General features: G+C 47.3%; 1 protein-coding gene across 1 annotated transcript in view; it reads right to left on the bottom strand.

Moving 5' to 3' along the window:
- Positions 1-18,979, bottom strand: part of kif18a (kinesin family member 18A) — a 162,416-nt gene that overhangs the window by 55,373 nt on the left and 88,064 nt on the right. Inside the window, exons 10-13 of the mRNA XM_084308238.1 lie at positions 17,137-17,299; positions 5,473-5,637; positions 2,324-2,445; positions 988-1,268 (exon numbers count right to left, since the gene is read on the bottom strand). Of these exons, the coding sequence (XP_084164364.1) occupies positions 988-1,268; positions 2,324-2,445; positions 5,473-5,637; positions 17,137-17,299 (731 nt within the window). The remainder of the gene's footprint in view (positions 1-987; positions 1,269-2,323; positions 2,446-5,472; positions 5,638-17,136; positions 17,300-18,979) is intronic.

The raw sequence follows: 18,979 nt of genomic DNA, 5'->3' as shown, positions 1-18,979 counted from the left end.
ACCATCACCCTGAGTATCGGGTCCCTCCAGGGCTGTGTTCTGAGCCCCCTGCTGTATTCACTATACACACATGATTGTGTGGCCAAGTTCAGCTCCAACTCCATAGTGAAGTTTGCGGACGACACGTGGTGGTGGGGCTGATCTCTGACAACGACGAGAAGGTCTACCGGGAGGAGGTTGATGCACTGGAACGCTGGTGTCAGGACAACAGCCTGCTCCTGAACATTGGTAAAACCAAGGAGCTGATCGAGGATTTTAGGAGAACACAGCAGGGGACACACACACACCACTGAGGATAAACAGGGCTACCGTGGACAGGGTGAGCAGCTTCAAGTACCTGGGGGTCCACATCTCAGAAGACCTGACATGGACAACACACATAGACGTCGTAAAGAAGGCAAAGCAGCGCCTCTACCACCTGAGACAGTTAAGGAAGTTCAGAGTATCGGGGAAGATACTCCCGTCCTTCTACTCCAGAGTTTTAAAACCAGAGACAGTGGACAGACTTGTCTTTCTTGCCTGCAACTTAAAGTAATGGCTTTGCTTGTCCAAATGACAATACTGACCAAATTGAGATTTATTTTTCTCTTGTCCATTTATTTTGTTTGCTTTCTAATTTAAAATACAGTTTAAAACCGTCTGTACACAGTAGGCTATGTTTGCTAGCAGAGCTAGTCTCCAGTCGCGAGTCACGGTGCACATGTGCGGTGGTTTGTCCCCCAAAAAAGCTCCAAAAGATAGAAAAGAAACTAGCAGAGCCAGAACTATTCAACTCCCCTGGAGCCACAGCCAGCAGAGAAGCTTGTTTACTTTCGCTTTCAAACCAGCTGCAGCCTGAGAAATGGAGTGTGAGGGGCTGCAACACCAAACCCAGATGGCGGCAACGACAAAGAATTGCTGCAAATAAACATACATCTGTTGTTTAAAAATAATCTGAGATTAAATGTTTAGGCCATATCGCCCCCAGCCCTGGACGTGATGACTCACTGCAGGGGCTGTTCTGGTGGTAGAGCAGGTGTGAGAAGGACAGGAAGGGTGCCAGCTCCTGTCCAGAGGTCCTCCCCTCGTCCGCCTCCCGCGTCTCCTCCCCGGTCCCGTCTCCCGGGTCCCGCCGGACCATCTCCTGGTCGGCCCAGACCACGGCCCGCTCGCGCAGCACCAGGTGCTCCAGCTCACGGTTCTCCGTCTCGTCCGCCGGCGTGGTCATCCCGGCCCGGCGCAGGTCGCCGTACTGTCGGCTGTACGCGGGCAACAGGGCGTTCACCATTCTGAAACGCACCGGCGACGAGAAGACCACTGTTTAGGAAAGGTGGCATTCGAGGGAGTATTCATTTCCATTTTCATTTAAAACTAGGGATGTCCGATATTATCGGCCGATATCGGCATTAAAATGTGATATCGGAAAATATCTGTATCGGTTTTAAATTTTTATTTATACATTTTTTACATTTCTATAGAAATGATGTCCGATATTATCGGCCTACCGATATTATCGGCCGATATCGGCATTAAAATGTGATATCGGTATCGGAAATTAAGAGTTGGACAATATCGGTATAGGTAAAAAAGACAATATCGAGCATCCCTATTTCAAACCTTTATTTAAACTCGAAAGGCGACTGAGGTTTCCCTCGTTTTACGGTCACGTCAAGTGTACATACAGAGTTAAGCAAAGAAAGGCATATAAAATCACAATCATAACAATTAAACAAGTATAGATAACAATCAATTAAAACTCGTACAACTTGATTGACGAAGGTTGGAGATCAAGCTTTGTGAGAATCTCAAGCTTTAAGGACTGTTGGAGTTCTGCTAGAGGCATCATAGTGAAATGCAGATTTACCCTGTTCCGAGCAAACTCAGGGGACCTTAAGGATCAGCCAGTCACTAGAACGGGTTCCATAGGTACCAAAATTCCATTCCAATAATGATGTAGTATAACATGGTAGATTACCAATAATGATGTAGAATAAATGGTAAATGGCTGCTTTTTTTTAAAATTTTTTTAATATAGCGCTTTTATCCAAAGTGCTTTACAATTTGTTACTCACATTTTAAAATTTACATTTTTAAGTGTCTTGCTCAAGGACATATCGACACGCTGCCCGGGAGGAGCGGGAATCGAACCGGGAACCTCCGGATTTGGGTGTTTTTCAGTAATTCCAGGAAAAGGCGAGAGAAAAAAGCATTCGACTGTAATCCAGTCATCACGTTGTAATTTTTCGGCTGATTATCTAATCATCCTGAAATCAACGCTAGATTATCACTATTATGTCTCCTCGTCCATACATGAAATGACCGTCGTAGCGGGCCGTGAACCTACTTCTGAGCGCGCCTGTTCTCCTGGTCCTGGAGCACGATGAGCTGCGTCATGTGCTCGATCTGCTGCTGGAGGTCACTGACCTGCAGCCCCAGCCGGTGGCCCTGGAGGTCCTTCCGGAGGACCTGGGGGAGGGAGGAGAAACACACCTGGTGAGACAATGGCCGACGGCACGGAGGAACTATACGTTGAACTGGCACTGGTGGCACTAGGTGAAAACAGCAGAGGGAACAAGCCGGGGGGCCGGGAGACAAACGTAGCCGAGGAAAGCTTGGGTTTAACTTTCTGCCATGTTTCCGGGTAAAGCGCGGTGGGGAAGAGAGAGAGAGCGAGAGAAAGAGAGAGAGAGAGAGAGAGAGAGAAGGAAAAAAGAAAAAAGACCTCTGACGTAAAAGAACTATGAAACAACAGCGGAGAGAGAACATTTGACAGCCGGGTGCGTCATAGTTCCGGGGGCACTTCCTGGAACGAAGGATACAGAAGAAAATAACAGGTAACAGAGCTGCTGTGTGTGGATGAGTAAAGTGTATTGATTTATTCTCCTCGGTGATCCGACGGGGTGAAGAAGCGGGAGAAATAAAATGAGCACAGGTCTAATTACTGGAAGAACAGATGGGAAGAAAACAAAGACAGTCACGACACCACCAGTCGAGAGACGGCGCTTACCTTCCAAAATAAATAAAGCCATGCCTAGCGCCGGGAGCTCTATAGACCCTGCAACAGCTCCGCACCCCCCCCCCCTCTGGAGATTTCTAAACTAAATTCTGTTGAGCCCCCCACCCCCTCCGAAACAGACTGGAAGTGGAACAGATGCAGAGAGCACGTTGAACGGCACCTGCATCGCTGTTCCCGCCGGATGGCTCGCGCCTCGCGGAGGCGTGGGGATAAAGATCCGCGCCGAGGCTGTTTTCGCGACACGCCGACTCGGACTCCAGAGAGACACGCAACCTCGGGAACGTTCAAAGACCACATGCTCGGGTGTGCGTTTGCTCCGTCGCTATCGTACGCCTCTCTCCCGCACGGTCAGTCTGCCCCTGCTTCCAGTCTGGTTTCAGGGGTTCCCGGTTCGATTCCCACTCCTCCCGGGCAGTGTGTTTGAAGTGTGTTTGAAGTGTCCTTGAGCAAGACACTTAACCCCTAACTGCTCCCGATGAGCAGGTCGGCACCTTGCATTGGACGCTCGCCTCTGCCGTCGGTGTGTGAATGTGTGTGCGAACGGGTAAAATGTGAGGAACAAATTGTAAAGCGCTTTGGATAAAAAGCTGCTATATAAATGAACCATTTACCAGTATATCCAAAACATCTGAAAGAAATGTTTGAAATTATCTGGCTAGCAAACACTGCTCAAGACGGCACGTTAACGGTGGAACGGGGAGTGTGTGAACGTTCGAACGGAATAGTTAATGTTATATTTTAAGTCAGTTGCATATTTCCTGAATATGAGAGGGGGGTTCACCGATGTCGGAACGTGTCAAGTCATACCCGTTTTATTAGGTGTGTTTATCCACGCGAATCCAAGTGATTGACGAGGCCATGTACAGAGGAGATGAAGTGTTCCGATAGAATGCAACGGCAGCAAGGTGCCTCGCTGAGCAGGGAGGGGAGGAATCAGGAGACAGACCTCACCTGACAGGGATTGGTCGTTGCCGGTGCTTTTCCTGTGAGCACGACCAGCGCAACATGCACAAAAATAAGCTAGGTGTGTTGCATTGAGCAGGGAACGCGCCCCCAAACCAACACTATTGCATAGAAAACGATGAAAAGCGTGTCCTCTGAACACAACCTAAAGAGATGCTCCACCCATTAAAAAGCCTATAGAGCTTAGTAGTCCACTCTTTCTCTGGATGCTCCTGGAAAACATGCAAATTGCAAATTTTTCCAGTCGACCCTCCATGAGGAGATCTGAGGACATGGACTCCCCTTTAACATATCCACGATACAAGAGCCATAATATACACACCACTGCGTTTAAATCAAATTACAAACTAGGGCTGACCCCTATTAGTCGATTAGTCGACTAATCGGTCGAAAGGAGCCGTAGTCGACTGGCCAACCTCTTAGTCGAATATAAAGAAAAAATATATATATTTATAATTTTTTTTTTATCATTTTTTCCAAAAGAGAAAAGGCCTAGAAGCGTGGCTAACGCTAATGGCACGCATACCAGAGGCTAACTGCCTACGAAAACAGGCACAGAGGCACTGAAAGAGGATTTCACCCATCTAATGAACACACTAGACTAGACAAATATCAAGATGTATCCATCAGTGGACCAATTGCATGCTTTTGCAGAGGACAAGAAGCCTTCAGTCGACTCCTTCAGAAATTAAGCACCCCCCACAGCCCAAATGGAATGATAAAAATAATAATAATATATATACACTTTTTTTTTTATTTATATTTTTTACCAATAGTCGACTAACGGCAAATTTTGGCCAATCATAGTCGACCATCCAAATCCTTAGTCGGGGACAGCCCTATTACAAACATATTATTTACATTTTTAATCAAGGTTTTAGCAAAGAGAACTACGATTCCCATCACCCCCTGGGGCGTCGGCCGCTTACACGTGAACCGGATTCCGTGCCCCGTTTTCAGCTTTTCTCTTCTTGGTTCTGCCCTAAATGACATACACTCACGCCATGCTAACATTTCGTATTATAAATAAATAAAATGCATCTTTAAAGAGAACTTTGAGCCTTAATTGAATCTGCTTTCACACTTTATTATTATTTTTTTTATCCACTTTTTCTCCTCTTTTTCAATTTTTCTCCCATCCCAATTTAGCCGTGGCAATTCTCCCCTCCCCTGGCTTGAACGTTGCTCGCATATACTTTCACACTTTATTATTATAATTGTTTTTTTTGTTGGGCATAATTTCAAAAGTAATTTAAATGTTTTTTTATATATATAAAAAAAAAATTATATTAAAAAAAATATACATCACCAAACTGGGCGGGACTAGTAGGCTCTATTTGATTTGGTACAAATTGAGTCTCATTAAAGTCCATCCAAACTCACTCACACCGGAGTTTTGGCTATATATATATTTGGATCTGGATCCAAAAAGCATCCAAACTACGGCATAGAAAACAACAAAGAAGGTTTATTAAATGTGATTCTTCAGAGACACCATTAAAACTACGCCTCACCTCTGGGGGCTGCGCCTCCTGCCCCAGCAGCTTCATCTCGTTCTCCACGCGGTGAAGCCAGCCGTCGTTGTCCAGGAAGCGCTGCTCGCTCTCCCCCAGGCGCTTGTGAAGGTGTTTGTGCTGCGTGAGCAGGGAGGCCATCTTGCGCTCGTACTTACAGGTGGCCTGATGCGAGAGAAGAAGGCGATGAGATAGATAATGACGAAAAGCAGCAGCTATTGCAGTCGGCCCCGTTAGTGAGAGATGCGACTAAACTCCAGAATTCACATGCTATTCTAATGACGGGCATTTGGGGTTAAAGTCCCTGTGGGTTAAAGTCCCTGTGGGTTAACGTCCCTGTGGGTTAAAGTCCCTGTTATCATAAATCACTAAAGCTACAGATGTGCATCAGTGATAATCAAACCGTAAACAAAGAGTCCTATTGGGATGTTCGATCCTAATATGAAGAACTAAGTGACTTGATTACCGGTTCGATTCCCGCTCCTCCCGGGTAGTGGGTCAATGTGTCCTTGAGCAAGACACTTAACCCCTAATTGCTCCCGGTGAGCAGGTTGGCAACTTGCATGGTTGCCTCCGCCGTCGGTGTGTGAATGTGTGAGTGAATGGGTAAAAATTGTAAAGCGCTTTGGATAAAAACGCTATATAAAAAAGCAGCCATTTACCATTTGATGTTCTGTGCCAATTTTGTATGCTCGTCTTTTTTGCTGAAAGTGAAGCACTTTGAGCTGCAATTCTTGTTTTGAAAGGTGCTATACAAATAAAGTGTATTATTATTCGTAAGGCTTTATTGTGTTTATCCTTGATGACTTTTCTTAAGAATGTGTATGAGAAGCTTGCTTCAAATGTATGTGTTTTTTTTAAGTTGTCAAATAAATCCAATCAATCAAACATTGACCACTCGTGCGAGAACCCAGGGTGTTGTGAAGGATCAGATTAAACCGAATATATATATTTATTTATGGATATATATTTAATAGTATTTGTATATCGTTTGATATCCCTTGTATATTCCTTGTACATATACACTGAATATCCCTTTAGTCTACTAACAGCCCATAATAGTTTCATTCTCTCATTGGACAAGAACTTGGCGCCAGCAGCCAAGCCCCTTGGTTCAAGTTCAATCGTGCCGACGAACATGTCGTTACTAGCCCGGTTCCGCGTAGGAATACGTCTGGCGAAATACGAATGGTACTATTTGTTCACAGCGCATATATATATGGCGCAAGTAAAGTAGAACTTTCTTTTAGTCCCTTAGCCCTTAGTTCTTTACCCTCCAACCTAGTGGCAAGACGTTAAGCCTCACCCACGATACACGTGTGGTGCAGTATGGTCAACTTGGCCTCAGAATGGCATTGAGACATCGTGTGGATTAATAGTTGAATTGTCATAGTTTGGCACTATACCGTCGAGTGGGACGTATTTCTATTAAGTTAATAATAGTCTATTATGTATGGTGCATCGTTCGGTTAGAGTTATACAGTGAGTAGTACCCCCATCGTTTCCTCGCGTTATCTAGAGTCTTAACCAGGCTGGGCAGACCACGTGTGGTGCTTTCATCCGAGGAGTTCTGGGCTAGGACGAGTGGACCTGCACATTGGATTACCTTACCCGGACGACGGCGAGCCCTACACGGCTTGGATTATCTACTTGCTTTGGGTGCTTTGATTTATGCCATGGATAACAGCCAACACTGGTGAGTGTTGGAACTACCCCCCGAGAGGAGTCCAGGTGAGACGGCGCTCTACCCCGAGTGAGGTCGCCTCACGTCTCTTCGTTGTGGACCGGCAGCTACCGTCTACAAGAGGGCCCAACTGTATTCATCTGTGGACCAAGGTTCTGTGGGCACCGTGTTCAGCACTCTGAATTCTCCCAAGAAATCGTTGGCCAGATGGGATATCGCCGGCGGCTCTCCTAACCCCCCCCCCCCCCCCCCTACTGACTTACAACCAGCAGGACCCCCCTTTAGTATATCCAGCTATAATCATTAAGTACCATCGCTATAGTTCCCTAAAGAACCAGGTTGTATACTTGCTTCCTGCGTAACCAGAGATTGGACATTCAATGTTGATTTGCCTACGAATACTCATTTGCCTTACAAGTGCATTCAAATCATAAATGTCATTAAGTGAACGTTGTATATACCCTTTGCTATATATTAAATATTCGACTTATACATTTGTGTGGACTTGGTTTCATGGTGGGAAAGTGTTCATCATATCTATATCATGTACTGTGTGGCCAGTAGTTAAAGTACATAAAGCGGTAGTGGTTTAATGATACCATACTTATCAATACAGTCAGGGAATTGTACCCCTCAGTTACAATTGGTCCTTCGAGCCGGAGGGTAACTAGTGTAATATTAATATAGTGTTATTAATATTGAAATGGCCTATGATGAACACTCCACGAAACGGTCCTCCTAACGTAGAACGCCCGCGGCGCAGACGACAGACACCTCAGTACTTAGAGGATTACGCTGTCAGTCAACTACCTAGCCTTCGACAAACGGTAAACGCGGTAAAAGTAGAAAGTAAAATTATGTCTGACCTTAACGACCAGGTTACCCCGACCACAGAGGCCCTAGTGGGTTCTAATGTAACTGACCAAGCTCACGGTGGGGACCAGGAGGGAGCTGACATGCCTTTACCCCCCGCCAATACCGAAGAAGTAGTCCCCGACCAGCCCCGGGAGGAAGACAACCCTACAGAGAGAGAACTCTGCACGGAACAAGATGAGGAGAGCGCCGAGGAGATAGAGCTCCAGGACTCCCCAACGAGTACAGCCAGGAGCGGCTCACCTCTACAACCGTCTTCCCCCAGCGAAGCGGAGAGGATGCTATCACAGGCGTTCCTCGTCAGCCTGACAGCCTCTACCGAACGCGATCGACTCCAGGGTGAACGCGATCGACTTCAGGGTGAACGCGATCGACTCCAGACGCAGCAACGGAGCGAAGAAGAGCGCATACGCCTGGAGATGAGACGCCTTCAGACGGAAGAGAATATGGCAAGAGACCGAGCAGACACCCAGCTGGACCAGAGATATGGACGTATATGGGATTACGTAATCCAAGAGATAAGGCATATTGACCGCCTACCCCCAGCAACAGACAATCGCTCATTAGACGACCTGTCTATAAAAGTGCAGTCCCTGGTAGGGATGCTGGGAGCGCAACGAGAAAAGGGTATGCACGAGCTATACGCCAACTCTAACGTCGAGAGGATTTTAGAGAAGCTGCCACCCGCCAGACAAGAGGGCTTTAGGCGGCAGAGAGACCACCGTGATCCTAACGGTCCCGAACCATCCCTCCTCGATCTAGCCGACTTCCTGGCGAGAGAAGTCAGCAGCCTACGACTGGATACGTTCGTGCGGAGCACACCAAGCTCCAGAGAGGGACCCAGGAGAATAAACGATGGAAGAAGATCGGTGACTGTCATGCACCAATCAGAATCAGTACCGAGCAGTAAGAACCACAGTACCCCCTCGAGAAAAGAGAAGTGGAAGATGGTGTGCCCGTACTGCGAGAAGGAACACTGGCTGTCACAATGTGACCTGTTCACAAAGATGAATGCAGAAGAAGTGAGTCAATGGATAAAGTCCAACAGGCGCTGTTACCGATGTGCGCGCAGTCACATGGCAGCCGAGTGCCGCCTAAAGAAGAGGTGCAGTCGGTGTGACGGAGCCCACCTAGATGTCCTACACGACAGTAACAGAAGAAAGCCTGCACCTGCACCATCGAGCAGCACAAAGGCAAGTGTCATGTACATTGACCCCGCCAGCAGCAGCGGCGCCCAAGTGCTCTTAAAGGTAGTCCGTGTAACATTGAGCTACCAAGATAAAGTCATGGACACTTACGCCGTCCTTGATGACGGGTCAGAGAAGACCCTTCTGCTCGCGTCCGCTGCGGCCCAGCTGGGACTGCGGGGGAGCGAGAACCAAATGACAATTCGGACAATAAGAAGAGATTTAAAGACGATAAAAGGCGAGAATGTCTCCTTCACTATCGCAGCAAGCGGGCAGCCAGAGAGACGGTATAGGATTACAAATGCTTTCACCAGCCAAGAAATAGGACTATCACAGTACACCTACCCCATCGCCAAACTGATGGATAAATATGTGCACCTGCGTCAACTACCTATCCCGCTCATAGACGGCGCCACCCCGACCCTGCTGATAGGCTCCGACCATGCAGACCTCATAGTCCAGATAGACCGGGTCCATACAGGACCCAGAGGCTGTCCTGCAGCAGTCGAGACCCGCCTAGGATGGACACTACAAGGCCCCCTCGCTAAATCTCTCAACCGAACAGCAGCCACTAGCTGCCTCCACTCCAGAGTGACAGAAGAAGACACCACTCTCCTGCAGCATGTCGAGAGGCTATGGACACTAGAGACGATGCCCTTTAAGAACGAAAAGAAAGACATTCGTTCTAAAGAAGACATTTACGCCATAAACCTCCTCGAGCAAGGGACAAAGAGAGTCACAGTCGGCGGAGTGATGAGATACGCAACTCCACTCCTGAGGCGAGAGGGAATGCCCACCTTTCACGCCACGAAAGAAGCTACGGAGCGGTATCTATTGAACACAGAGCGGCGCCTAGCCAAAGACCCCGCTCAAGAGAGTGTGTACCGCGCTGAGATTGAGAAGCTAATCACAGCGAGACACGTAATGAAGATTGACATTAAAGAGGCAGATCAGACGACCGAATCATGGTACGTGCCGCACCACAAGGTCCACCACAACGGCAAGGATCGCATTGTGTTTAACTGCAGCTACCAGATCGGATCCCAGAATCTGAATAAAGAGCTCTTGCCCGGCCCCACACTCGGCCCCTCTCTACTAGGCGTGCTACTACGCTTCCGCCAGGACAAGGTGGCTATCAGCGGGGATATCAAAGGGATGTTCCTGCAGGTGAGACTAGTGGAGGAGGATAAGCCCCTGCTGCGGTTCCTATGGAGAGAGAGGATCGGAGATGAGCACCCAGCCATCTACCAGTGGGAAGTCCTCCCCTTCGGAACCACATGCAGCCCGTGCTGTGCTACATTTGCACTACAGAAACACGTCGCAGAGGACCCAGCAGCAGATGAAGAGGTCCGACACAGTGTGAAGAACAGTTTCTACGTGGACAACTGTTTACAAAGCGTTTCGACTCAAGAAGAAGCCGAGGCTCTCCTACTCAAGCTACGCGCCTCTCTGATCAAAGGCGGCTTTGATCTCAGGCAGTGGGCCAGCAGCGACCCGCACGTATTGCGCAGCCTCTCCCCCGCGGACAAGGCTGCCAGCAGCGAGACCTGGATGGCGACAATCCCAGGAGAAGCCCAAGAAATGACACTAGGACTAGTCTGGCGCTTCAAAACAGACTCACTCCACTATAGACACAAACCCCTGACCACGGAGCAGGGAAGGTCGACGGCGATACCGACCACCAGACGGAGTGTGTACAGAACACTCGCCAGACAATATGACCCGTTGGGATGTATTCTACCTTACACCACCAGGGCAAAGATGATTGTACGAGCATTATGGGACAAGGACCAGGGCTGGGACGACCCAATACCCGCACCCCTTGCCTCCACATGGAGAGAGTGGGAGACGGAACTCCGCTCACTCCCAGGCGTCAATATACGCCGCAGCTACTTCCCACCCACAGTGAGGCCAGAGACATGCAAGATGGATCTACACGTCTTCAGCGACGCCTCCGAAGTAGCCTATGGATCAGTGGCCTACTTGCGTGCCCAAGAGAAGGGAGGAGAGATACACACCGCCTTCATCCTGGCTGGCTCAAGAATAGCCCCACGAAAGCAACAATCTATCCCGCGTCTAGAGCTCTGCACAGCCCTAGCAGGAGCGCATCTAGCCACGTTAATCCAACGTGAACTCACCATTCCGGTACACAGAACAATCTTGTGGTCAGATTCCACGACAGTACTCACATGGATCAAGTCTGATTCATGCAGATACAAGGTCTTCGTGGGAGTCAGAGTCACAGAGATTCAAGAGTTAACAGAAGCAGCGAGCTGGCGGTATGTGGACACCAAACACAACCCAGCTGACGTCATCACCCGGGGAATGTCCCTAGATGACCTCACCCGTCACAACATCTACAGTGACGGACCAGAGTTCCTCAAGCTCCCGGAAGAAGAGTGGCCTACGCCCACCCCACGGGAAGCGAGTAAAGAGGAGGCTGAGAACAAGAAACCTATGTTCTGTGGACTGAGCACAGTCGCCTCCACAGACCCCAACATAGATGATTGCATTACCCTACAGAGTGCGCAGCTAAAGACATTCCTGTGGCACCACCCAGAGATTCAGCCCACTGCCGACATTTCAGCAGCTGACTACGAAGAAGCAGAACTTCTTCTACTACAACGAGCCCAGAGAGACTCGTTCCCCGACGAGCTAGACTGTCTACAGGGAGGAAAGCCCGTCCCATCAGACAGCAGATTGCTCCACCTGGCACCCGAGAGCGACGCCCATAATCTCATCAGAGTGGGTGGTCGTCTGCGGAGGGCCCCCAATCTACCGGATGACGTTAAGTACCCGATAGTCTTGAACAGCCGACACAAGGTCACAGAGCTGATTATAAAGAAATACGACGAGGATGTGCATCACGCAGGAGCAGAGAGAGTCTTCGCGGAGATCAGACGTCGCTATTGGATACTTCAAGGGAGAGAAGCAGTGCGACGCTTCCAGCGAACCTGTCTAGACTGCCGAAAGTGGCGCGCGCAGCCCAGCATACCCCGGATGGCTGACCTACCCCCCTGTCGCCTCCGACTCGGCGACAAGCCATTCCACTCCACAGGCATGGACTGTTTTGGCCCGTTGTATATAAAGAAAGGAAGAGGAACCGAGAAGCGGTGGGGTATTGTATTCAAATGCATGACCACCAGAGCGATACATATCGAACTCCTTCCAACCATGAGCACAGACTCATTCCTTATGGCCTTCCGAAGATTCACATCACGGAAAGGAAAACCGTCTACGTTGTTGTCTGATCACGGGACAAACTTCAAAGGCGGAGAAAGAGAGCTGAGAGAGAGCTTCCAAGCTATGGGCCCAGAACTTAAGACCCACCTCGCTCCATCCCAGATTGACTTCCAGTTTAATCCCCCGAACGCACCCCACTTCGGTGGAACCTGGGAACGAGAAGTACGTTCTATAAAGACAGCCCTGTACGCCGTGCTTGGGGCCCAGACTGTAGCGGAAGAAGTCCTAATGACAGTCCTCACGGAGATCGAGGGAGTATTGAACTCCAAGCCCCTCGGCTACGTCTCCAGTGATATAGCAGATGTCGACCCAGTCACCCCCAACACACTCTTGATGGGGCGGCTGGACCCCGCGCTACCCCAGACAATGTACAGGCCTGAAGAAGCGAACGGCCGAAGAATGTGGAGGTACAGTCAAGTACTGGCCGACAAGTTTTGGAACAGCTTTCTACTCCACTACCTACCGTCTCTACAGACCCGCCAGAAGTGGGTAAAAGAGAGAGACAATTTGACAGAAGGAACAGTCGTCATGATTATCGACCAGTCACTACCCAGAGCTATGTGGCCGGCTGGCCGCGTAAGCAAAGTGATCACCGGTGCCGATGGCAAGGTCCGAGCAGCTGAGGTGCTCGTCCAAGGGCGAACTTACACACGACCCGTGGCGAGGCTAATAGAACTGCCCAGACTCCCAGACACTATCGATGACGACCATGACCCCACGACTTTGTGAGTTGACTGACCCTTACAGCGGACCTTGAGTGGTAGACAGTGCGGTTAATCTGTCTCTGCTTAGCTAATTAGGTGGGACTAATTAGGGGGCGGCTGTTGTGAAGGATCAGATTAAACCGAATATATATATTTATTTATGGATATATATTTAATAGTATTTGTATATCGTTTGATATCCCTTGTATATTCCTTGTACATATACACTGAATATCCCTTTAGTCTACTAACAGCCCATAATAGTTTCATTCTCTCATTGGACAAGAACTTGGCGCCAGCAGCCAAGCCCCTTGGTTCAAGTTCAATCGTGCCGACGAACATGTCGTTACTAGCCCGGTTCCGCGTAGGAATACGTCTGGCGAAATACGAATGGTACTATTTGTTCACAGCGCATATATATATGGCGCAAGTAAAGTAGAACTTTCTTTTAGTCCCTTAGCCCTTAGTTCTTTACCCTCCAACCTAGTGGCAAGACGTTAAGCCTCACCCACGATACACGTGTGGTGCAGTATGGTCAACTTGGCCTCAGAATGGCATTGAGACATCGTGTGGATTAATAGTTGAATTGTCATAGTTTGGCACTATACCGTCGAGTGGGACGTATTTCTATTAAGTTAATAATAGTCTATTATGTATGGTGCATCGTTCGGTTAGAGTTATACAGTGAGTAGTACCCCCATCGTTTCCTCGCGTTATCTAGAGTCTTAACCAGGCTGGGCAGACCACGTGTGGTGCTTTCATCCGAGGAGTTCTGGGCTAGGACGAGTGGACCTGCACATTGGATTACCTTACCCGGACGACGGCGAGCCCTACACGGCTTGGATTATCTACTTGCTTTGGGTGCTTTGATTTATGCCATGGATAACAGCCAACACTGGTGAGTGTTGGAACTACCCCCCGAGAGGAGTCCAGGTGAGACGGCGCTCTACCCCGAGTGAGGTCGCCTCACGTCTCTTCGTTGTGGACCGGCAGCTACAGTCTACAAGAGGGCCCAACTGTATTCATCTGTGGACCAAGGTTCTGTGGGCACCGTGTTCAGCACTCTGAATTCTCCCAAGAAATCGTTGGCCAGATGGGATATCGCCGGCGGCTCTCCTAACCCCCCCCCCCCCCTACTGACTTACAACCAGCAGGACCCCCCTTTAGTATATCCAGCTATAATCATTAAGTACCATCGCTATAGTTCCCTAAAGAACCAGGTTGTATACTTGCTTCCTGCGTAACCAGAGATTGGACATTCAATGTTGATTTGCCTACGAATACTCATTTGCCTTACAAGTGCATTCAAATCATAAATGTCATTAAGTGAACGTTGTATATACCCTTTGCTATATATTAAATATTCGACTTATACATTTGTGTGGACTTGGTTTCATGGTGGGAAAGTGTTCATCATATCTATATCATGTACTGTGTGGCCAGTAGTTAAAGTACATAAAGCGGTAGTGGTTTAATGATACCATACTTATCAATACAGTCAGGGAATTGTACCCCTCAGTTACACAGGGGAAACATAGAAATCTCCTATTGCGCGGCTAAAAGCCGCCGGGATGCTGCTAGCTAGTTAGCGAAGCTGCGCTAACGTTAGCTGGTCAGGACCGTATGTAAATGGCTAGAAGGCATCGACGTTACAGCCGGCTGCCTCTGCCCACTGAGGATCAATACTGTTATACTGTATTCATTAGGGATGGGCATTTTTAAGAAGAATCCAGATAGATTGATCGCGTGCTATACTCGAGTGATAGTCGAGAAAGAGAAAAAAATTTAATAAAACGTTTTTTTTTTTTTTTTTTATACTTAAGGGGAACTATTTTACTATTTCTTTCACTATTTGGGCACTTTTACACAATTCCTGTGAGTCTATGAAACACCTCTGTAATATATATTTTTTTTTATTCATTGGTTTGTATTTCTAATCAAGTCCTCAAAAACAGCATTTTTCTACCTCAAGATCTCGAGCCGTTTTGAGCCTGGGCTCCTAAACCACTGCGCAGCGGCGTCGTCGCCTGAACATTAACATGCAGCGGTGTCTCTCTGACATCACATATCGCGCACATTTTCAAATGACTCAGTTCAGTGAGGGTGAATATTGTGAGAGGAGAATTGGAAGAATGCGCCAATATGAGAATTTTGAGACATAGATCATATTAATATAAGTTCACATAGCTAGGAAACAATGCTAAACACTCAAAACGGCCAATTATAAGATAGTTCCCCTTTAATTCTGTTCAACAGTTATAATCTTACACATACATGTGAAACAAATATGTAAAAAATTAAAAAAATTAAAAATAAATTATATATTTTTTCCATAACGATTATTAATAATTTAAGATGGCTTCATAGCAAAAAAATAGCTACGAGTAATCGATTAATCCATTACTCACGCCCATCCCTAGTATTCATCACACTGTGCCGCACTGCACTGTGGGCTCCTAAATGATGTCACAGCAGCTTCATGACTGCACTGTGGGCTCCTAAATGATGTCACAGCAGCTTCATGAATGCACTGTGGGCTCCTGAATGATGTCACAGCAGCTTCATGAATGCACTGTGGGCTCCTGAATGATGTCACAGCAGCTTCATGAATGCACTGTGGGCTCCTGAATGATGTCACAGTAGCTTCATGAATGCACTGTGGGCTCCTGAATGATGTCACAGCAGCTTCATGAATGCACTGTGGGCTCCTGAATGATGTCACAGCAGCTTCATGAATGCCCACCACTGCTTCATGAATGCCCAGGACAGACTAATCAGTGTTGGTGTATTCATTGCAACTTCCCTTTTGATCAGAATGTTTGTTGGACCCGGTGAAACATTATTTTGCACCATATGTCTCATCGTTTGGTCAACCAAGTTGAATCAATGCTGTAAGCGCAACAAGCTCTTTTATTTATTTTTTTGTTTCCTTTAGTTAGTTATTTCGGAGCGTCGCTTTGAGTCGATCGAGTCTTGGGCCACGTTTTAAAAAGGCCTCATATTATGAAAAGATCACCTTTTCAGTGCGTGCGCACATACATTTGGGCCCCTGGTGGGCCTACTAACACACACACTGTGAAATAAGACAAGCCAGTCAGATCATTCTGCGCTCAGATTTGCCTCCTACGTCAAGTGGGGGCTCATAGACAATGGGCGGTCCTTGACTCGTGTGTGTGTGTATGTGTGTGTGGAAAATATGTGTACACAAAATGTCGAATGTCCCCTTTAATAATAGATTTTTTTGTATAGCTCTCCATGAGTGGGACATCACGGATCTTAGGGGGCGGGATAAATTATTTTCTCTTGTTTGTTGCTATGGCAGTGACATTAGTGAGCGTTCACAGAGAGAAACCAAACTTCCCTCAGGCGTAGGAATCCAGTGACGTTCCCCTTGAATATTTGAAATGCTCCTCAGAGCTGGGACTCGTCTCAGACAGTTGAGGGAGGAACGGAGAACCTTTGTCATTGTCGTACGGATGTGAATGAATAAAATAAATATAAAGCAGAGACAAGGTGGAACTATGACTCAGCGGTTTGGCCACTTAAAGGAACACGCCAACATTTTGGGAAATTAGTTCACCGTCTTCTCCAGAGAGAGACAAGAAGATAGATACCAGTTTCCTGTGTGCGTTCAGTAGAAAGCTATCTGGCTGCACGTAAGCCTAGCTTAGCACAATGCATGGAAGCGGACAGTGCCGGTTAGCCTAGGGCTAGGCATTGTCCAACTAACACCTCTCCCGAAGGCTAACCGGCACTGTGCACTTACATTCATTGTGCTAAGCTAGGCTAACGTGCAGCCAGATAGCTTTCTACTGAACGCACAGAGAGGAAACTGGTATCCATCTTCTTGTCTCTCTCTGGAGAAGATGGTAAGATCATTTCCCAAAATGTTGCCGTGTTCCTTTAACAGTTGGGAAGGGGGGGAATAAATCTGCAAACGGCAGCTATAGGCAGCAGTCTGACGATTAGTTACCTTCTCCGTCTTGTCTCTGGCACAGAAGAACTGGACGTGCAGGTTGCTGTCCTCGTTGTAGCGCTGGCGCAGCTCGTTCTCCTTCAGTAGCCTCTCCAGACTGAGCTGTTCTCTCCTGATTTGGCCGCGGCTAGAGAAGATGCTCCGCAACGATTCCGAGACCCTAGTAAGCGGGGGGGGGGGGGAAGCGACAGTTGTGATTGGAAGATCAATAAAAGAGGGCGGGGTTTGAGAGAGGTCAATTAGGGTTGGGTACCAAGAGGTACCGGTTCCAACGTGGTACTACCCTCGTCAAAACACTACAATGATTTTGGTGCCTCGCTTAAAAGGGAACACTCCCGACGTTCAGGTAAAATACGCTTATTTGCCATCTCTCCCCAGAGAGATCATCTCTGTGTCCAGTAGTCACAGATAGAGGTCCAGGTGCATGCTAGCCTAGCTTAGCACAACGACTAAAAGCAGTAGGGAGCAGCTAGCCTAGCACCGTCAAAAGGGAAGAAATACACTTTTGGGGGGGAGAAGGCAAATAAGTGTATTTCCACAAATGTTGGCGTGTTACTTTAAGCACAATGATCATCCATCACCCTCCTGTGGTCGGAAGAGTTGCAGAACACTTTTCTCTCACCTACCGCTTAGCCAGCAGCTGCACTTCATCAGTGTCAGGCGAGAAGCAGAATAGCATCATGTTCAAGACGCTCTAAAGTAGGATATGCATTTTCTTACCTTTACTAAAAAACACAATCATACAGTAGCAGCAAATGATTGGTCAGAGTTGCCAACCTTTTTTACATGGATGTGTGTAACATGGAAGGTGGCATTGGTGAGAGTTTCCAACTAACAAGCTTTTCCAAGACTTGGTCAAACGGGGGGCTTCAAATGGGCAACATCCCACATTTATACAGTATTATATGTATTCAGGCCGGATAGCAAGTATTTACTTTAGTCTGCTGTGTGATACCAGCTGCCTGTATGTGCGGTTTGAGCATCGCAAGTCTCTCTCTCTCCCTCGCTGCGCACAGTGGATGAGACACTTTCAAAATGAAGCGCTCCATCCAAGTCATTTTTCAAGAAGAATACTTCACGTCTCAACCTCCCTGTGCTTCAGCAAACCACAAGCAGATGAAAAGGAAATGACAGAATCCTGATTCTCAACCAGAACGGGTGAGGAATCCAGGGACAGCCAGTGAAAAATATATATTTTATTATTTATTAATTTCTATTTTTAAATGATAGTTCATTGTTAAAGTAGCTACAACAAGGAAAGTTGTGGTGCAGTCATGTTTTGTACATACTGCAAGCAGTGTGGTGCAGTCAGTCATGATTTGTACATACTGCAAGCAGTGTGGTTGGCTGCAGGCTTCCAGAGGCAGGTCAGGGGGAACAGAGCGAGGGGAAGGACCATAGCCAACATCGCAATAAGCGGGAGTCATGGACGGTAACTCCAGTTCCAAGACTAGATCGCCATTAACCCACGTTTAAAGCTGCACTCTGCAGTTTTTGTGACAACATCTGAAAAGTCACAACAGTGTATGATATATAGTTGGAACTAGGGATGTCCGATATTATTTGCCGATATTGGCATTCAAACTGAGTAAACATATGGCACAATTTAAAAAGCAGCTTAAAAAATACACATTAGAGAAATACAGAAATGAGTAATGAGGATAAACAAAGTAATGCTATATTGTGTTATGTAGTTCTGTACTGTATTCACTGCTGTCATGTGAATAAATTTTTTTTCTTTTCGTACTATAAGTAAAACTTACGTATATTCTATATTGTATTATACTAAATTATGTTATAACTAGTCAAATTAATGGAAGAACAAATGTAAATGTAAGGG

The sequence above is a fragment of the Notolepis coatsorum genome (assembly GCF_963971535.1).
Source record: "Notolepis coatsorum genome assembly, chromosome: 2".
Lineage (NCBI taxonomy): Eukaryota > Metazoa > Chordata > Actinopteri > Aulopiformes > Paralepididae > Notolepis > Notolepis coatsorum.
This window is presented reverse-complemented; position numbering and strand designations above follow the sequence as displayed.